The sequence below is a fragment of the Pararge aegeria genome, chromosome 16 (assembly GCF_905163445.1).
Source record: "Pararge aegeria chromosome 16, ilParAegt1.1, whole genome shotgun sequence".
NCBI classification, from domain to species: Eukaryota; Metazoa; Arthropoda; class Insecta; order Lepidoptera; family Nymphalidae; genus Pararge; species Pararge aegeria.
This window is the reverse complement of record NC_053195.1, coordinates 11,631,647-11,650,678: the sequence shown is the minus strand read 5'-3', so window position 1 is coordinate 11,650,678 and position 19,032 is coordinate 11,631,647. Positions and strand designations below refer to the sequence as shown.

Here is a 19,032-nt window from a genome sequence, read left to right as displayed (position 1 = left end):
AAATGTCAAACGTGTGAGTATGTAAGCGAGTTTTCCCCTAGATTTATTTTAAGTCCTGAAATGCCATGTCCGACATTTTTATCTTGCCAGATTCCAAATGATGAGATACGTTGGAAATGTAAATCTAGTAAATCTTGCCAATTCGATTGCGTTGATCGGAAATGCATACCTACTATTGGAGATACAGAGTATGCAGGTAGTGATGATGTCATCTACATAAGGGATGTGGGTTGTCAATTTAGAAGTCACAACTTCTACCCAAAAGACTCTTCACGTCATTCTATAACTTCCAGTACTTGTTTCGATTTAGTGAGTTCAAACGTTGGGAACTACTACAGTAATAACCATACGTTAAGATATGAAGATAAATGCACAAATCCTATTTCTGGTGAGGAATTGTCCCTCTCAACTTTTACAACTTCTTCAATAGATTCTCATTGTCCTTCACATGGAATACAAACAAGAAAAAAACAAACTGGATTTAAATCCACCGCATCTCCCATTGTAACTGCTTTTTCAACTTACCAAGACTCAATGTTGCAGTATCTACCCAAATCTGATGAGGTCAGTCGAGCGACAAGCAAATCAGATTCAATTGACACTCTAAGATATTTAACTACATTTCCATCTCAGAGGAGCTTTTTGAAAGGGAAGAACAAGAACTTGTTATATATAAGACGACGAAACAAGTCTAAACGGAATAATACTACATTGAATTCAAGAAGAATTAACAATGTATTTTAAACGAAAATAATGATGTATTTGCAGTTTGTTGGATTTTATATTTTTTTTGCCAGTATTTGATTCCTCATTATAATAATTTCTACAATTGATCATAAAGTTATAGATTGATGTTTATATTAAGAATTTATGAAACTAACATGACCGCTTTAGGCGGTACAGTCCTTTTGAATTGTCTGTCCCGTTGTCTCAAGTGCGAAAAACAAAACAGAGACGTTTTTCAAATATACCAGGCTTATTTTTCAATAAAGAATGGAACTCATACCTAATTGAATCGTATGCCTACCCGTTTATAGCTGTCTTAAAAAAGGAGAAAGGTTCTCAATTCGTCGGTTTATTTTTAAAATTCAAAGTAGTAAAATGGGTACCAAATAATTATTTTTTTACATAATTAGTTCGGCAGTCGCCGGAAAATAAATGTTGACGTTCTAAATACCCTCAAATAAAGATACATTTTCCTCATGTTTTTGTAGAAGCTAATTAGCAATTAGCTATAACAAATGAGTTGCCTACGGGCACTATCTGAGTGAATAAAAAATGACCTAATTAAAGACTGTTTATATTTTACTTTGAATATCCTCTTCCGTGTAGCCTATATGTACCTACATATACGACTAACAAGAAACAAATGGTTTTCGTAAGAAATAAGAATTGAAAGGCATGATGACGGTAACAAAGAAACGCTGAATTAGATAAATACAATATATTAATGATATATGATTCTTGTATTATGAAAAATGTATTTTTATTTATGTTCTAATTGAAATTGGAATTTATTTTAAATAATTCGAAGTAACGGGGAATTCAAAATTATGGCGTCAGATCCATATACCTAACCGCCTTACCGCTTGTACTTCGAAAATCTATGCTCATATCAAGTATTTTGTGGTTTCAAACTAAGTTACTAAAATTTTTGTTATAAATACCATCAAAAATCTTTAGATAAGGAACAAGGACTTACTGAAGCTTTAATTTGCCTACGACGTCAGAAATACTGTTACGATACCCGGCGAACGTTTTTTTATAATATTATTTTAAAATTTAATTTGCAATAATTATCAAAAAAAACCTTTAATTTCTGCAAGAATAAGATAATTTTTGGATATAGACTATTTTTGGACTTCCGAACATTGTAGGGCAGTTTTTAAAAAATATTTTTCTTGCCTATTTACCTATTTTAGCAATGCTAGCAAAGAAGATCCATACTCCAATCAGGAATGGCGTTTCGACCCGATGGAACTCGACTGCTGCTATAACAAACGTCCTCTCCTTTTTCGGTTTGACGGTGGTAACGGCTTCCGTAGTTGTAACCTGTTGCTGACGTAGTTGTTTCCCCGGCACCTCGCCAGGGAGCGGCGCCACGGGACCCATGGGTCCGAACCCGAGGCCAGGGTACGTGGAGATCCCATCAACAGTTATGGACGGACTCTGTTTCGTGGTGCTCTATAAACAAGGAGATGATATCAATTAGAATCAATAGACAGCCGTTTGGCGCAGTGGGCACTGACTGCTGTCTGAGTCTAAGGCTGTGGGTCCGACTCCCACATCTGAAAAATGACTGTGTGATGAACATGATGGTTTTTCTGCGGCTGGGAGTTTATCTAAATAGTATATATATGTAATTATGTATAGTGTTTATAAAAATATTCATCAGTCATCTTAGTACCCACAACACAAGCTTCGCTTACTACGTAGTTATATTTATTTCTCATTTATTTGCTATATCTTATCATGTCACATAAATAATACGTGTACGAAAAACGAAAAAGGTACAAACATGTAAGTAGTTATAACAATCATATCCAATTTATTCAAAAGCTACTTTTCAGACGCGCGTTTTCCAACGCCTTTGTGCTAGCAAATATTTCTTCTGTGCTGGAGGTATATTGAGCCCCCTTAGACGTAATGCTCTAACCAAGTTTAATAGTGCTAGAATTTTTTGTGATAGAGCTCTTCTGGGGAATTATTACTGCCTTGTTTATATGTGCCGCCAAGCAGCATTTTTACAATGTTGTGTTCTGGTCTCAAGGTAGTGGTAACCGGTGTTATTGCAGTCACCTGAGGTTTTAACATGTGCCTCAAGATGATGAACTACGCCTATACCAGAGCAACACTTCGCGGGGCATGCAATGAACACATCCTTCAAAGCCGCTTTGTCACATCATCCTATTATGAAAATTAAGCCTAATTTGCTATACTGCATGGTGTAATTTATAATTTCTTCAATCGTTGTATTCCCCACCAAACAGTCTTCGGAAATTTACCCTCTACGCACGTTTCATTCCGAAACCAAAGCATACTCAAGTGCCTAATTTTTATAATACATCATAGATTTTCGCAAAGTAACGCCTGCTTCTATCCAATAATTTTAATAATAATTTATATACTACGACAACGCACACATCGCCATCTAGCCCCAAAGTAAGCGTAGCTTGTGTTATGGGTACTGAGATGACTGATGAATATTTTTATGAATAATGTACATAAATACTTACAATACACATATAACACTGAAAAACATTCATGCTAATCACACCAACATTTTCCAAATGTGGGAATCGAACCCACGGCCTTGGACTCAGAAAGCAGGGTAGCTTTACTGCGCCAATAGGTACTTGTTCATCCATAAATGGTTTATAGATCGTTCGTTGTCTGTTAGTGGTTACCATGTCGATACTTTATATATACTTTACGTATATAAAGTACATATAAGATATACTCATACGCATGATTACTTTAAGCGAAGCCATTGTTTGTAGCCGCTTAGGTATGGAAATCTGATAATAGATGATTACACGTACTTAGTACATTCCGTCGTTGTATTTATTTCGCCCCTTAAAATCGACTCTATTTTTGGCGTACAGTTGTTGAAAATACGGACAGTAACATAAACTATTGTTGATCCTGGAAAAACATCGGATTTCCAAGGGTCGTTTACAGGAACATTCGTATTTTTACACCAATATTGTCCATCTTTCACGGCCCAATAATGCAAACACACGGCTTATGCACCGCGGGTTATTATTTTTATATAATTACCTAACGATAGAAAATTTCACTTTCTCACCGTAGGTACATCATCCATCCATTATCTCATCATCATTCTCTCGGCTCCCACAATGAGAACATTATGGAGAACTCTCAGTCATGCAGGTTTCCATGCGAAATCTTTCCTTCACCGTTGCAGCAAGTGATATTTTTATTGCTCAAAGCGCATATAAATTAGAATAGGTAGAGGTGCGTGCTGGGATTCGAAAGCGGCCCTCCGAATGTGAAGTTAAAGTCCTACCCACTGGACCAACCGTTCATACCTGAGATCATTTTGAGATCGTTGCTTACTTTAATATATAGGGCTGTCGCCTGCCTTTGATTGACTGCTATCACACCGGATGCAAATGATGATCCAGTCTTATATGGTAACAGGCTAATCTGTTGGATGTAACTCTGGCAGTTATATTAAAAACTTTTCCTAAACGGTTTCCACGTGACACGTATTGTAGCGCTAAATCGCTAAAAAAAAACTTCAGGTCTGAGATCCATGTACAAAATTGAGAGATTGAAATAAAATATTTATTTTATTTTAATCTCTTAATTTTGTACAGACACACGACGGCCGATTGGCGCAGTTTGCGGCGACCCTGCTTTCTGAGCAAGGCCGTGGGTTCGATTCCCACTACTGGAAAATATTCGTGTGATGAGCATGAATGTTTTTCAGTGTCTGGGTGTTTATATGTATTTTCTAAATATTTATGTATATAATTCATAAAAATATTCGTCAGTCATATTAGTACACGCTTCCTTTCGGGCTAGATGACGATGTGTGTATTGTCTTAGTATATTTATTATTATTACACACAAATTTAAATTTAAAACAATGTGAATTAAAAACAGTAATGAGCTAAAATAAAAATTTAAAATTAAACTATTTTATATTATTTCAGGTTTGGAAAATATGGCATGTCTCTGTCGATAGGGTAATTAGTCACGGCCTAAGTCTTCAACTGGGCAAGCCCAAAGAAAATTTAGAAATTTATAAAGGGTCTAATAGTTTTGGTACGATGCCGAGTGGAAACCATTAAGGTAAATAGATTTCATATAACTACCATAGCTACCATTTTAGACTAACCACCATGTAAAAATGCAGTCAAGGGCTAACTTGTACCATTTTATTTATATATGCTATTTAGTAATGAAAAAGTATTGGATACTGTAAACTTCTCCACTGTCAAGGTTATCGGAAGTGACAAAGAGTCCGCAAGGAGGTCAAGATACAATCTGCAGCTGGCAAGAGTTCAGCCTAGCGCCGCAGCCTCACAACAATAGAGGATTTTTTTTAATACGAAACCTTGCACTTTTATTTGCTTTTATTGGGAACTCATATTTTAACACCAGGGCCCTGATAATACGCCATATAGCCTTGTGGTAAGCTTCACTTTCGGTGGGCCGAGTTCGAATCCAAGCACGCACCTCTAACTTTTCTAAGTTATGTGCGTTAGAAGTAATTACATATTTGAAAATTTAATTTATGTCCATAAAAATATAACAAAATTTAAAAAGAAAATGGACTGTAACGTTATTAATATTAGGAGCAAAAATAAACTCGTTGTGCAGTTTACTAGGCTACACAAAATGGCTAATTCATTCAAGTGCAATTGTATATTATTTTATAACAAATTTCCAAATGAAATCTTTGAGAGGTCTCTCAATAAGTTCAAAGTTTATATAAAACGTAAGCTTAGAGAAAATAATAAACGTGTAATATGCATGTTGTTAGTGCTTTTAAATAAATAAATAAATAAACAAACACCTTATTGCACGTGTTAGCAAGCAATATCCTTCACACTTCGTGGACGAAGTAGGTAAATATACTTTTTAATCATTAATCAATATGATAATTATTTAACAGCGACCCTGCTATTATATATATATTATTTATATTTATCGATAAAACGCGAATAAAATGACAATTACTAAAAATGAATCCTAGCTAGATCGATTTATCGCCCCCAAAACCCCCTGTATACTAAATTTCATGAAAATCGTTGGAGCAGATTCCTATTTATCGACAAAACACGAATAAAATTATATCTTTTAAAAATGAATCCTAAATAGATTGATTTATCGCCCCCGAAACCCCCTGTATACTAAATTTCATGAAAATCGTTGGAGCCTTTTCCGAGATTCCAATTATATATAAAGATATAAGATTGTCAAATGCAATATACCTAATAATTCATAATATACGTACCATGTACCCATATTATGAACAGAGTAGGTAAGCCGCAGTTTTTCCTCCTTTATTATCTGCATCCCCTAGAAAACATAAACAGCCATTTTTGGGAGGAGTGTGCTCCACTTTTTGACGAGCCTTCACTTCGCTTAGCTTTAATAGAGGTTATGACGTGAGATGATTATAATTGCTTTTCATTCGATTAAAATTGACGGCCGATTGGCGCAGTGGGCAGCGACCCTTATTTCTGAGTCCAAGACCGTGGGTTCGATTCCCACAACTGGAAAATGTTTGTGTGATGAACATTGATGTTTTTCATTGTCTGGGTGTTTATATCATGTATAAATAAATAAATAAAATAAATATACTACGACAATACACACATCGCCATCTAGCCCCAAAGTAAGCGTAGCTTGTGTTATGGGTACTAAGATGACTGATGAATAATTATATGAATAACATACATAAATACTTATAATATATAGATAAACACCCAGACACTGAAAAACATTCATGTTCATCACACAAACATTGTCCAGTTGTGGGAATCGAACCCACGGCCTTGGCTCAGAAAGCAGGGTCGCTGCCCACTGCGCCAATCGGCCGTCAAAACCTTAAAGTACCTTATAAGTATTTACGTACGATGTGTGTATTGTCGTAGTATATTTATATTTAAAATCTATATATATATATATCTTACAAAAAGAATTCGAGTCACAGTGTTGGTGGTTGCACCGCTTCAAAAGCTCGATGGCCTTTTATGAATTATTAATTTTATGTAGCCTATTAAAATGCACAACTAGTTAATTTTTACATCTAATATTCATATTGTTACAGTCTATTTTGTTTTTAAATTGTGTTTTTATGTACATAAATAAAATTTTGAAGTGTGTACCGACTATGCACCGTCATTAAATTAATTACTTTAAATTGATCCCTTAACGACTCTCTTGGGACCATTTAAGATACAACGAGAACCATATGGATTGCGTCTGCTCTCAAAAATAGCTAAAATCATTTGAATATATATATTATTTAAATTTGCATATTTTAGTCCAATAGTAGACTGTTATAGGTATATACTTTTGATGTTGACGATGGCCAGTGGCGTGCATAGAGGGTATGCAGATGATATAAAATGAAGGAAATCTCCAGTACGAGTTATGAATACTTAAGGGTAAGCTTTTCAACTCTTACAATGCCTATCCTTAAGTTTTTAAAACTCTTACTGGAGATTTTCTGGTATAAAATGAAGAAAATCTCCAGTACGAGTTATGAATACTTAAGGGTAGGCTTTTTAACTTTACAATGCCTATCCTTAAGTTTTTAAAACTCTTACTGGAGATTTTCTTCATTTGATATCATCTGCATACCCTCTATGCACGCCACTGATGATGATTGGCTTAACGAAGCGCAGGTATAACTGTATAATGCCAATACAATATTGAGAAAATATCATGACCAAAATAGGTAAGTTATGCAAAGATAAAGTTATAAGAAATTGTAATGCAGTGATCCAATTATCGTGAGTTTCATTTATGCACATAAGAAAATTTCACAGAAATCAAAGTTAGATAAGGAAATCGATAATTATAATAATCCGTAGCTAACTATACGATTTGGATAAAAGTAAATTATTTGAAACATGGAAACCATAGAATTATGTACCAACATACTAAAAAGTTAATAACTACATAGAAATGTAGGTACAATAAAATTGAGATTATTTACATAAAGAAATCTCAAATCGTAATACTATACGCGTGTCGGTCTTTTATCTTCAATTGGGTTGTCATAAGATTGTTTTGAATCAGTTTGTATGGGAAAATAAATATGCTTCTTTTCGTAATTCCATTACATTATTTATATATAAAATTCTCGTGTCGCGGTGTTTGTAGTTAAACTCCTCCGAAACAGCTTGACCGATTCTCATGAAATTTTGGGGGCACTGAGAATCGGACAACAGCTATTTTTAATCTCCCTAAATATGGTCAGGTAGTATATATATATATATATTTAACAAAAAATACGGCATTAATATCGGCGCTAGTGTGATAATAATATGTCACCCACATTGGAGCAGCGTGTTGGTTCTATCCTCTAAAACCGTTCTTACGTTAATAATGGCATATTATGAGAGCTCTGGACTTGGATCCATTATTAGGATATGATGTTTAATTTGGTTAACCTTTCATTTGCGGTAGGACACAGCGAGATTTCATACCATTACTGGCCCACTACAGGGCTCGGGTTTCCTCGAGTCCTCCCAAAATAAGAAGGGTTTAGGCCGTAGTCCACCACGCTGGCCAAGTGCGGATTGTTAGACTTTACACCCCCTTGAGAATGTTATGGAGTACTCTCAGGCATGCAGGTTTCCTCACGATGTTTTTCTTCACCAAAAAAACAAGTGATTGCTTAAATTAAAAACGCACATAACTCCGAAAAGCCTAAGAGCGAACTCAGTCCCCCCCCCCCCCCCCACTAGGTTATAACACTTTTATCGTATCGTTTGTGTATACGGGAAACTATTAACAAAGTATAGATTTCAGTGGAGTGCAGCTGGTAGAGGTTACACTTTGTTGCTTCAAACAAGCAAAACTTAACCTCTTTCTAAAAGCACAAATGTTTTAAATGCTACCCTCTAGTTTTTCAGTCTCGGAAGTTCTAGACATTAGTTATATAAAAGTATGACTATAACATTAATGGTGACTTTCCACAAAATCGTCTATGATAGTCTCCGTTTTTGCTCGAGGCTTCATACGCGGTTTTTTTTTGGTTTTCATTTTCCCGGGATAAAAAGCAGCCTATGTATTAATCCAGGGTCTAATTTATATCCATTTCAATATTCAGTCGTAGAAATTGGTTCAGTAGTTTTTGCGTGAAAGAGTAACAAACACCCATACTTACAAACTTGCGCATTTATAATTTTAGGATAATCTACCCCATAATAAACATCCCGTTGCATACCCCTCTACAGGGATTGTTGTGGCATAAGAAAAATGTTAAATTTTATAAATAGAAGATTTTATAAAGAGAGACAAGATCACTCACTAAATTTCATTGCTCTATTCCATCACTGCTAGAAGGTGGTTTTCAAAACAGGCTTTTAAAGAAAGTTTTTATTCACAATTATTAATACCTTAATGCAAAATTGAAGATCTCGTATTTCATGAGTCAGTCAGTCAGTGCCTATTTATTAATTACTTACTCGAAAACCGCCGAATATTTTCTCCGATGGAATAGCAGCTTTAAATACGGACTACATTCATACGAGAGTGCTCTAAAAGCGTACAGTCCTTGCTTTCAAGGCGAAGTTGTGATGTATGGAGAAAAATAGGTTTCCCATGCAAACGTATGTGGGTCCTTATCACAGTCATTTTTCTTTAGGTACTTTTTCGTGTCCATTTTTCAAATATGAATAGTTGTTTGGACAAATACTCGAAATTGAAAGGTATTGTTATAAGCATAGTGAGTATAGGTATAGAGACGAGTAACTACCTCGTCTAATGGTTAAGTGTTTTCTATTGCAGAGGTGGAATGGTATTGGGTTTTTCTATCAAGAAATTCGTAGTAACAGCCTGGAGTTGGTTTTCAACCCGTGCCTCAGAGATCACGGTGCGCTTCCGGTCCTGCGGCTGATTTATTTCGGTCGTGTCTTTGCTGCCGTCCCATCGGATTATAATATCTCAAGCGACATCATCTCTCCTACCGATTGAAGTCCACTGCTAGACAACGGTCTTTTGTGGGGAGTTCCAAAAACCACGGTCCTTGGCCGCTTGTTTCCAGCGGCTCCCAGCGATGTCGTCTCTCCTCCTAGTAGTAGTAGTTTGGTTTTGACATATTTTTACGGTCTACCTGTTTGACGGTAACCCTGAACCGGGGAGTTTTTGTTGGTAGAGTAATTGTTACCTTACGGCTTAAGGAGTTATGGTTGTCATCTCCTTCTAATTGCAGTCAGTCCGTTTATCTGGGTAACATGATATGATTCCGGGTCGAGGGTCGATTTGTGTTAAGATACTATACTAGTAATACGTAACTGCGGTTTCCAACTTTTGATATTTTGTTTAGGAACGTGCTTTTCCATATAATTTTAATCCAATGTCTAAAATATCATCAATATCATCTAGTTTCAAGACTACATCGTTTATTCAATTTTGTTACAAGAAAACCACTTCGCAACTGTGGTAAAGTCAGTATTTTGTTGTTACAAAAGTGCATATGAAAAAAAAACATCCATAATTCTTTAAATTAACTTAGCAATAACATTTCAGCGTTTCAGGAAAATCAATATGTTAATAAGAAATAAAAAAAAAATTATTAATCAAAATGTTATTTCTTTAGAGAAATCATATCTGAACTGTTCTTTAAATCCAGAGGTTTATAGAATTTGTACATCCGAATTCCTTATAATAATTTAAGCGATTATAAATTACAATCGGGTGTTTTGCTAGACTAGACTTATAAATTGATCATATTTATCGAAGGCTTCAATAATTGCCAATTACCGTTCATAACGCCGAGCTGTGGACAGTAACCCTGGCTAGTATAGGTACCTATAAACTTAATGTGTTTAGCCTCAGCCTGATAAGGAGAGAGCTATGATAAGGAGAGAGCTATGAATTTCTTTAAAACGAAAGTACGGAATAAAGTTATTTACTTAAGAACCAAAGTAACTGGTTAGCACACTGAAGTGGAATTGGGCTGGTCACGTTTTATGGAGGACCGATGGACGGATGGTGGATCGGAAAGAGTACAGTACCAACAGCTTAACGTGCACTCCAGGGCAAATGGGTGAACTGGTTGTTTCTGTACTCCTGGCTGCTACTAAGAATTGGCCCAACCCGGTTATCGAATCCAGGAACTCGTGATCAGAAGTCGAGCAGCCACCTCTTGACCAACGAGGCAGTTGATGATGGTTAATGAATTAAGATTTACACAGTTATCTCCATTTGTAAAGTCTGTCATCATCATCGTCATATCAACCGATTACTGGCACACTTAACAGGGCACGTATCTCCTCCCACAATGAAAAAGGTTAACACCGGAACCCACCACGCTGGCTCAGTGCGGATTGGTGGATTCCGCACGTCTTTGAGAACATTATGGAGAAATCAAATGATATTTTTGAAAACGCCCACAAACTAAGAAAAGTTAGAGGTGCGTGTTGGGATTCGAACTCGGCCCCCCGAAAGTGCAGCCGAAGTCCTAACCTAGGCTAACACCGCTGTAAAGGTGTTCACATTTAAATATACTCAGGTTAATATGATTGTCTTTTTGCGCCCCCGCTGGTTACACGAGCATGTTTTAGCGCATTAATCAGCTTAGCGATGCAGCTTGGAAATGCTACTAGCATTTTAAGTAGGTAGTGCAGTACCATTACACGTGGACCCGATACTCTTGTATATTTATAAGCTTCCAAGGAGAAAAACAACAGTTTAGTATTAGAAAAGTGGCAATAATTTGCCGTGTTAGTGGTTAACACTTGGTGGAAGGGGATAGCGCATTGTGTAGCTCGATTTCACTTTTGGGGGGCCGAGTTCGAATCCCAGCATGCATCTTTAACTTTTCTAAGTTTTGTGCGTTTTAAGTAATTAAAATATCGCTTGCTTCAACGGTGAAGGAAAACATCTTGAGGAAACCTGCATGCGCCGCGACTCACGTATCTAAAACGCGGCGTTTACGCGCGTTAAAGATACGTGAGTCGCGGCGCGCTTTTATCCTACAAGCTTTCCTCTTCTGAAGTCTACCAGTCTGCACTAGGCCAGCGTGGTGGATTTTGGGCAACGGAGCAAACAATGACCATTGAATATCGTTTACCTGCATAGACACATTATTTATTGATCTAAGACCGGAACTACAATCAAACTTCAGTCAACATGATAAATTAATGTATCACGTATATCCTCTGGGCGACATCAGCCGCTAGGAAGTCGGGTCAAGTTGTATATCGGATCTCGTTGACTGATTTCTAGCGGTCTTGTTAGTTGCAAAGCTCTTGAGGTGGACGCAAGCGGCACAAGACTGTAGAATTTGGAACTCCCTAAAAGCCCTATGATCATCATTGGACGGGGATCAGTTGATATGATGATAATGATAACTCCTCGAGGCACGGGGGGAAAAACATCAATTTCCTAAAACAATTTTGACATAACAACGTCTTATAATTCGATGGAGCCAGCTGCACGCACGAAAAAACATGACTCATGCGGCGTTGCCTCAACAAAGAGGCACAATCGGCCTCCGCGTTCGGCAGCGTTCGTCATCTTCCTCTCTCCTACTTGAGTGAGCGATGCGTTCGCGTGGACAGCTGCTATACAATAATGCATTTACATGTTTTCGTCAAGTATGAAGTGCAGTGTGAAGTGAATGTGGTGTCATTTGTTCAACAATTGCTCAACGCACATTCATACTTGTAAAAACTATGTACATTGTAAAAAAAATTAAACAAAATTGACATAATTGTATTTATGCGTACAAATAAATGTAACTTGATTAATTCGATTGTGATTTCCATTTATCTCCTTCTCTAGATCCATACAAAATATCTATAAACAGATAAAATTAAAATTTTCTTTTGAAAAATGCAACCATTCCATCAGTGTTTTCTTATGACGTTGTCACGTTCAACTATCGTCAGTAAACTGACTTCACAGACAACCGATTTATATACATGTAATAATTTAAAATTTGCAAAACGCCGTTTTACATCTACTTAGATGTAGAAAAATGACGAAAATAGTCTTCTGCCACATTTTGCCATAAAACGACGTTTATATTAAAAAAACAAGGGGCTTGCCACAATCGCTTAAAACATGGTATTATTTTAAAATAGCAGTTTAATTTGTCACACCTTGACGTATCTTAAATAGAATAGCGTTAACAGGGTTAAAAAATACGATGGTAGTAAACCGTTAGAACAATTACTTTAAAATTTACTTACTTCAATCGGATTTCCAGAAGCTGAAGCTAGAAGAATTCCAGCAGCCAGTAGGGTAACGAGATGCCTGCACGCACGTCGGCTCAAGTTGACTCCATGCTTTAGAGACGTCATATTGTTCACCTCATATGGATCACCTCTCACACATTTATTTACCTACTTAACTTCTATCAACTACACTTCACTATGTATAAAGCATTTTACAACTGTTCCTACGCCTTTACACATTGGCTTTAAGAAAAAAAATTGTGACTGTTGAAAGGTTAAGAAATGACTGTTTGAATTCCCCGTTTTCTGCGCCGCTTGGAATTTAGCATTCGTAATGCCGATAACTGTACACCAAAACTAATCACAATCCACACGTTTAACGACAAGGCCACCATGACAGATCATTGGTTTTTACTTTATATTTACTATTCAGTATTCACGTTGGTCAACCTATGGACTGGGTGCCGAATTGGTAGAACATTAGATGGACTGACATCAAGCGTGTTGCATGAATCGTTATTATATAACTGAAAATATGTTAGGCATACTTTGATTCAGTTGCATTTTATTAATCAAGCTGATGCACTAAACCAAAATCATATTTTTTGATTAACCCTTTAATAATTCGACTTCATACCTCAGTTTTTTTATCAGACTTTTTACTTTCTACAAAACAATAGATATAAATTAATGTGCAAACTATGGATTTTATTACGGCCGACTGGCGCAGTGGGCAGCGACCCTGCTTTCTGAGTCCAAGACCGTGGGTTCGATTCCCACAACTGGAAAATGTTTGTGTGATGAGCATTAAGTGTTTTTCAGTGTCTGGGTGTTTATATGTATTTTCTAAGTATTTATGTATATATAATTCATAAAAATATTCATCAGTCATCTTAGTACCCATAACACAAGCTACGCTTACTTTGGGGCTAGGTGGCGATGTGTGTATTGTCGTAGTATATTTATTTATTTATTTATTTTTATTATTACGATTGTATGTAGAGTTTTAAATTCAACAAGATTATTTGATTTGGAAACAATTTTAAGACACCATAAATATTTTGCGTACTATTCGCGATGTTTAGTGGTCGTAGGATAATATTAATCATGATATTATATTCTTCTTAAGTCGTTTTAACGCAAATTATTTGTTGGCTTTATATCAACATAAATTTTATTTTGATTTGAAATCACAATTCAGAAATTAATTGAACCAAACCCTATCAAAACAAAAAGGACTTTATTCATTGTCATAGTACTTATTAAGATGCGTAGATATTTTGTCGTTTAATCAAATTGGATAAAGGACAAGCACTCTGACTGCTTTCAAAAGATAAAATACAATAGGCAACTTCATCCCCAGGGACGTTGCGTAATTCTATGTTCAATATATAGAGAGCCTGTGATAAGGTCTTTCGAGTTACGATCCTTAAATAATGAAACTGCTTTTAAATTAAGTTTTTCTGAAATCTAATTTTTTAAAATAACAAAGCCATTTATAAAATAACAAACTACCATCGAAAATGGTTGCAAATCTCCTTAGATTTCTTTATATAATATGACAAAAACAAATTTCACACTATCTAGAATTCTTTTTTTAGTTATGTTTATTAAAATATGTATTACAATGTATATAAAGGAAAGCGAGTCAAATAATGCTTTCTTAGGTAAACGTATTTTTTAATCTTCTTCTTTCTTTTGTTAAGTAATGTATTTTATATTTTAATATGGGCCTTGTTGCTTTATGTCAATAAATAAATAGAGTGTCACTTTACAAAGTAGGTACAATTATTATTTGTGCAAGACTTTATACCCTGCTCATAGTATCGTGGATTGCGAAAGCAACCAAGTTGCCGAGATACTAGTTAAGCTTCAAGTGACCGTTAATCGGTGAATGGGAAATTCCATGAACATTATCATCCTTTAATAGATGTTTCGTACAATAAAGAATCGAGGCTAACTGTTTGTTGGGGCGACAAGACGCCGCCGGCTAGGCGGCTCGATGATCGAGCTCTTCAAGGATATTTGACAGGACTTTATTGGTATATTTCGCTAAGCCTGGATTTCAAGAGAGTTCTGAGTGGCCGAGACGTTGCAAAATTACCAAGTATCGTGCTAGTTTAAGTACAAAAAAAGTGCCGTAAGCACAACCACCGCAAGAAAGTTTTTTTTTAAATAGAAGACAATAATTGACGAACCGAAGACATCCCACCTGATGGTATATGGGAAACCATCAATAAACGGAGCAGCAACTTCGCGAGGCATGGTAGGATACCGTCCTGCAACGTACCAAACTGTGCCCACCAACCTGAAGTGTAATTGTTGAACCTCATGTGCCACATTACACCACCAAACTCGCCTTTCGGAAAACACAGCATTACAACATTACTGCTAAGCATGAGCATGGCACTTCCCCGGACGAACTCTGTTTAAGTTTTAATGTTTATAAATTTTTTATGTCCTCAAAGAAAATTTAACCCATATTAAACACCTCTTTACTAGTAGAGAAATCTTTCCATAGCACATATACACTGTACATCATACACCTTAGAAGAAACATACGTTTGAAATTTTAAGCTCAAAAGTTTTAAATTTCAAACGTAGGTTTTTTTTAGTTAAAAGTGCCTGACAAAACGCTTTTCTATGAGAACATTTCATCTCATCGCGTCAAATCTAAATTTTCATTTACAAATTCCTTTGAATTTTAAAAAATGCGTTAATATTTACAAGCGTTTCGATATTAATTTATTTATATACTACGAAAACGCATCGCCATCTAGCCCCAAAGTAAGCGTAGCTTGTGTTATGGGTACTGAGATGACTGATGAATATTTCTATGAATAATATACATAAATACTTATAATATACATATAAACACCCAGACACTGAAAAACATTCATGCTCATCACACAAACATTTTCCAGCTGTGGGAATCGAACCCACTGCAAACTGCGCCAATCGGCCGTCCAAACAATCAATTTATAATAAACTAATAAACCTACTATATAATAAACTCATAACTCATATTCTCATTCATATAACTTGAAAAAAAGAAACTTTCAAACAAACTGGTATCCCCTATCTTAACCCTAGAGTGGATAGTGGAAATATCTACAAAAGACCTTTGTCCAGCAGGTCACTTCCGCTTAAGGTGATGATAATGAAGTTGACATTGTGCGATGATTATAACTAGCAACAAAAATTATACTCGAGCGAGTTAAATGCAGAATTATTCTTGGATCAGTAGGCGTTATATTTGCGCTAGCACATAATAACGTCTACCATTCTGTCGCCCTAGTAAATTGGTGGACATCATTGTCTCATGGTGCCCATATTAACCAATTGAGCAATTTTGAAAACGTTGGAGATCAAGGTTAACGAACGTATTCCAATAATGTAAAAAATAAAAATGCATGAACGCAAAAAATAGCACGTAATGCCTATTTGAATAATGAAATTTATTTATCAAGAGCTTTATTTGTGAAAATGTCCGTTTACTCAATTTGCATAAAAGACATGTCAAATGCAGAGCCCACGTGATTATTCGTTATTGTACTGTTATTCCTGGATATAACAAAAGCCTACAAAATGCTACGGGGACTCTACGCCTCGTGCTACGTAAGAAATGTCAACTACAGCCTACAGTTATATTAAGTAAGTATAGGTCGTGTCAAGTAAAAATAGCGATAAGGGGTTGATTGCGATGTGATACAATTACATGTATATAGTACCATAATATACGTAGTAGATCGTATTTAAAGTAATATCCGAGTAGATTTGAATGTACCCATGGTAAGGGTAATTAAAAATATGATGATTCAACCGTAACGGATCTTCGTGAAGCAGAAGCTAATTAATGCAAATTAGTTGTCAGCATCTCAACATAGAGCCTATACAGAATTTCCTATATCTACGTCGATTATATTGAACTATGGCTATTCTAAAATTTCATAAAAACCTTCAATGAGAAGCGTCATATTTTAATATCAGCTTAAACTGTAGGTGATCTTCGTTAAGCAAAAGCTAATGAATACAAACAAGATGTCAGCATCACAACATAGTGTTTACGGAATTTCGTGTATCCACGTTGATTAATTTGAACCCACTAAGGCGCGTTTTAAATTGGATAACTGACGCTTCATAGTCAGCGCTTAATATCATCTTAAAACATAGCTGGTCTTTGCTAAGAATTCTAAACAATGACAATATTTTCTGTTTCCACGTACATTACGCATAAACATCTCGTATAATTAAACCCTTTTATGAACGGCATCATAGTAAGTATGAAAACCACCTGAAATCACAGCTGGTCCTCTTTTGGTGGAACCCCAAAAATACAAACAGTGAGTCAGCGTCAGTATATAGTCTACACTGAATTTCCTGTATCAACTTTTATTAATATGTCTCGTGTAACATTGCATAAACCACTACGATGTTAAACTTCATAGTAAGTTCTTAATATCACTTTAAACCGTAGCTGGTCTTCGTTAAGCAAAACATAGGAATACAAACAAGTTGTCAGCATCCGCATAAAGTCTATAAAGAATTTCCCGTATCAACGTGAATTAAATTAAAATGCACTCCAGCGCGTGTAAAATTGCCAGCAAAATGTCATCTACATCCGCCGCTATTTATAGGTGTTCTACAAGATTTCCCTTCACTGAATACATCGCCTACTCACCGCGTACGAAACGTGATATTTTATGCATGTTTTCAGGTGACTCTAGTTAGTCTATAAAGAACTATCATTTTGCTACATACAATAAGGTTCTAATAATCTTCTTACACGATACTTCAGTCTAATTGCCACCTATTCTTTAGTTTATAGTATAATATTATACAGTTAATTATATATATAACGGTCATACTACCTTATTTAAACATTGCATAACGACATCAGAAATTATAAGTAGAAAGAAGACAAAGCATTATATCTACGCAACTACAACACATACTTAATTATAATTGTAGTATAGTAGATTTAGTATTTCTACATAATTTAAGTATAGTATATTTCGTTTATATATAATTTTAGTACAGTATATTTAATATACTGTGGCCCGCTTATTTTCAGGTTTATTGAATCTTGAAGGAACGGATAGTTTTCCCGGGATAAAAAGTATTGTATGTCCGTTTTTACAATGCAAGTTATCACACGTTACGTATTCCAAGAAACAAACACTTCACACAAATAAACGCGGGTCTCCTTCCACAATGAGAAGGGCCGTATTTCACCACGCTGGCGCAGTGCGGATTGGTGGACTCCACACACCTTTGAGAACATTATGCAGAACTTTCAGGCATGCAGGTTTCCTCACTATGTTTTCCTTCACCGTTGAAGCAAGTGATATTTGAATGGTTTAAAACGCACAGAAGTCCCGACACAGAAGTCCCGAAACTTAAACCTCCTTCCAGGCAAGATCTGAGCTAATTTGAAGAAACTTAGGCGGAAATAATTTTATCAGTGGCGTGCACTTGGATTTTTCCTAGGGATGAAATTGATGCAAAATAGAAGACCCTAACCCTAAGAATGGTTATGAGAGATAGGCAGTGCTATTACGCCTTTATGGAATATCTAATGCTACTGCCGGCCACTTCTTAGGCACCTCCGCTGCACTACAGTGCAATGATACGTATCTTTATAATATAGAGGTCGATAATACATTTCTAGATACGAGGTAGGTCCCTGCAATTTGTCGAGCTGCTTTTTAACGACATCGCAACACGCAAACCTAAAATACCTATTCAATAGGGGCAAACGGTTTTCACGTATGGGAAGGGATTTTTTTTAAAGAATGTCTAGTGATTGACAACGGGCAATATACACATACATATATACAATAATAGCTAGTTTAAAGATATTAGATAGTTAAGATCGTATGTAACAAAATTTCCTGCAATAAATGATTTGATTGATTGAGTGTAAAATACTAACGTACTTGACTAAATGTTGAACAAACTTTTTGGAAGATTGTGACAAACGAAGTATACATAAAAGGCAAAGGTGACTGACTGACTGACTGATCAACGCACAGCTCGAACCACTTGACGGATCGGGATGAAATTTTGTACACAGATAGTTATTACAACGTAGGAATCCGCTAAGAAAGGATTTTTGAAAATTACGATCCTAAGA

At 35.8% G+C, this 19,032-nt stretch overlaps 1 protein-coding gene across 5 annotated transcripts in view; it reads right to left on the bottom strand.

Moving 5' to 3' along the window:
• Positions 1-19,032, bottom strand: part of LOC120630368 (sodium/hydrogen exchanger 3) — a 56,407-nt gene that overhangs the window by 16,324 nt on the left and 21,051 nt on the right. For 4 of the 5 annotated variants that reach the window (XM_039899578.1, XM_039899579.1, XM_039899580.1 and 1 more), the window contains exons 1-2: positions 12,912-13,156; positions 1,914-2,184 (exon numbers count right to left, since the gene is read on the bottom strand). In XM_039899578.1, the coding sequence (XP_039755512.1) occupies positions 1,914-2,184; positions 12,912-13,022 (382 nt within the window). In that variant the 5' untranslated portion in view covers positions 13,023-13,156. Of the gene's footprint in view, positions 1-1,913; positions 2,185-12,911; positions 13,157-19,032 lie in introns of those variants that run through there. The other variant, XM_039899576.1, reaches the window with a different exon arrangement.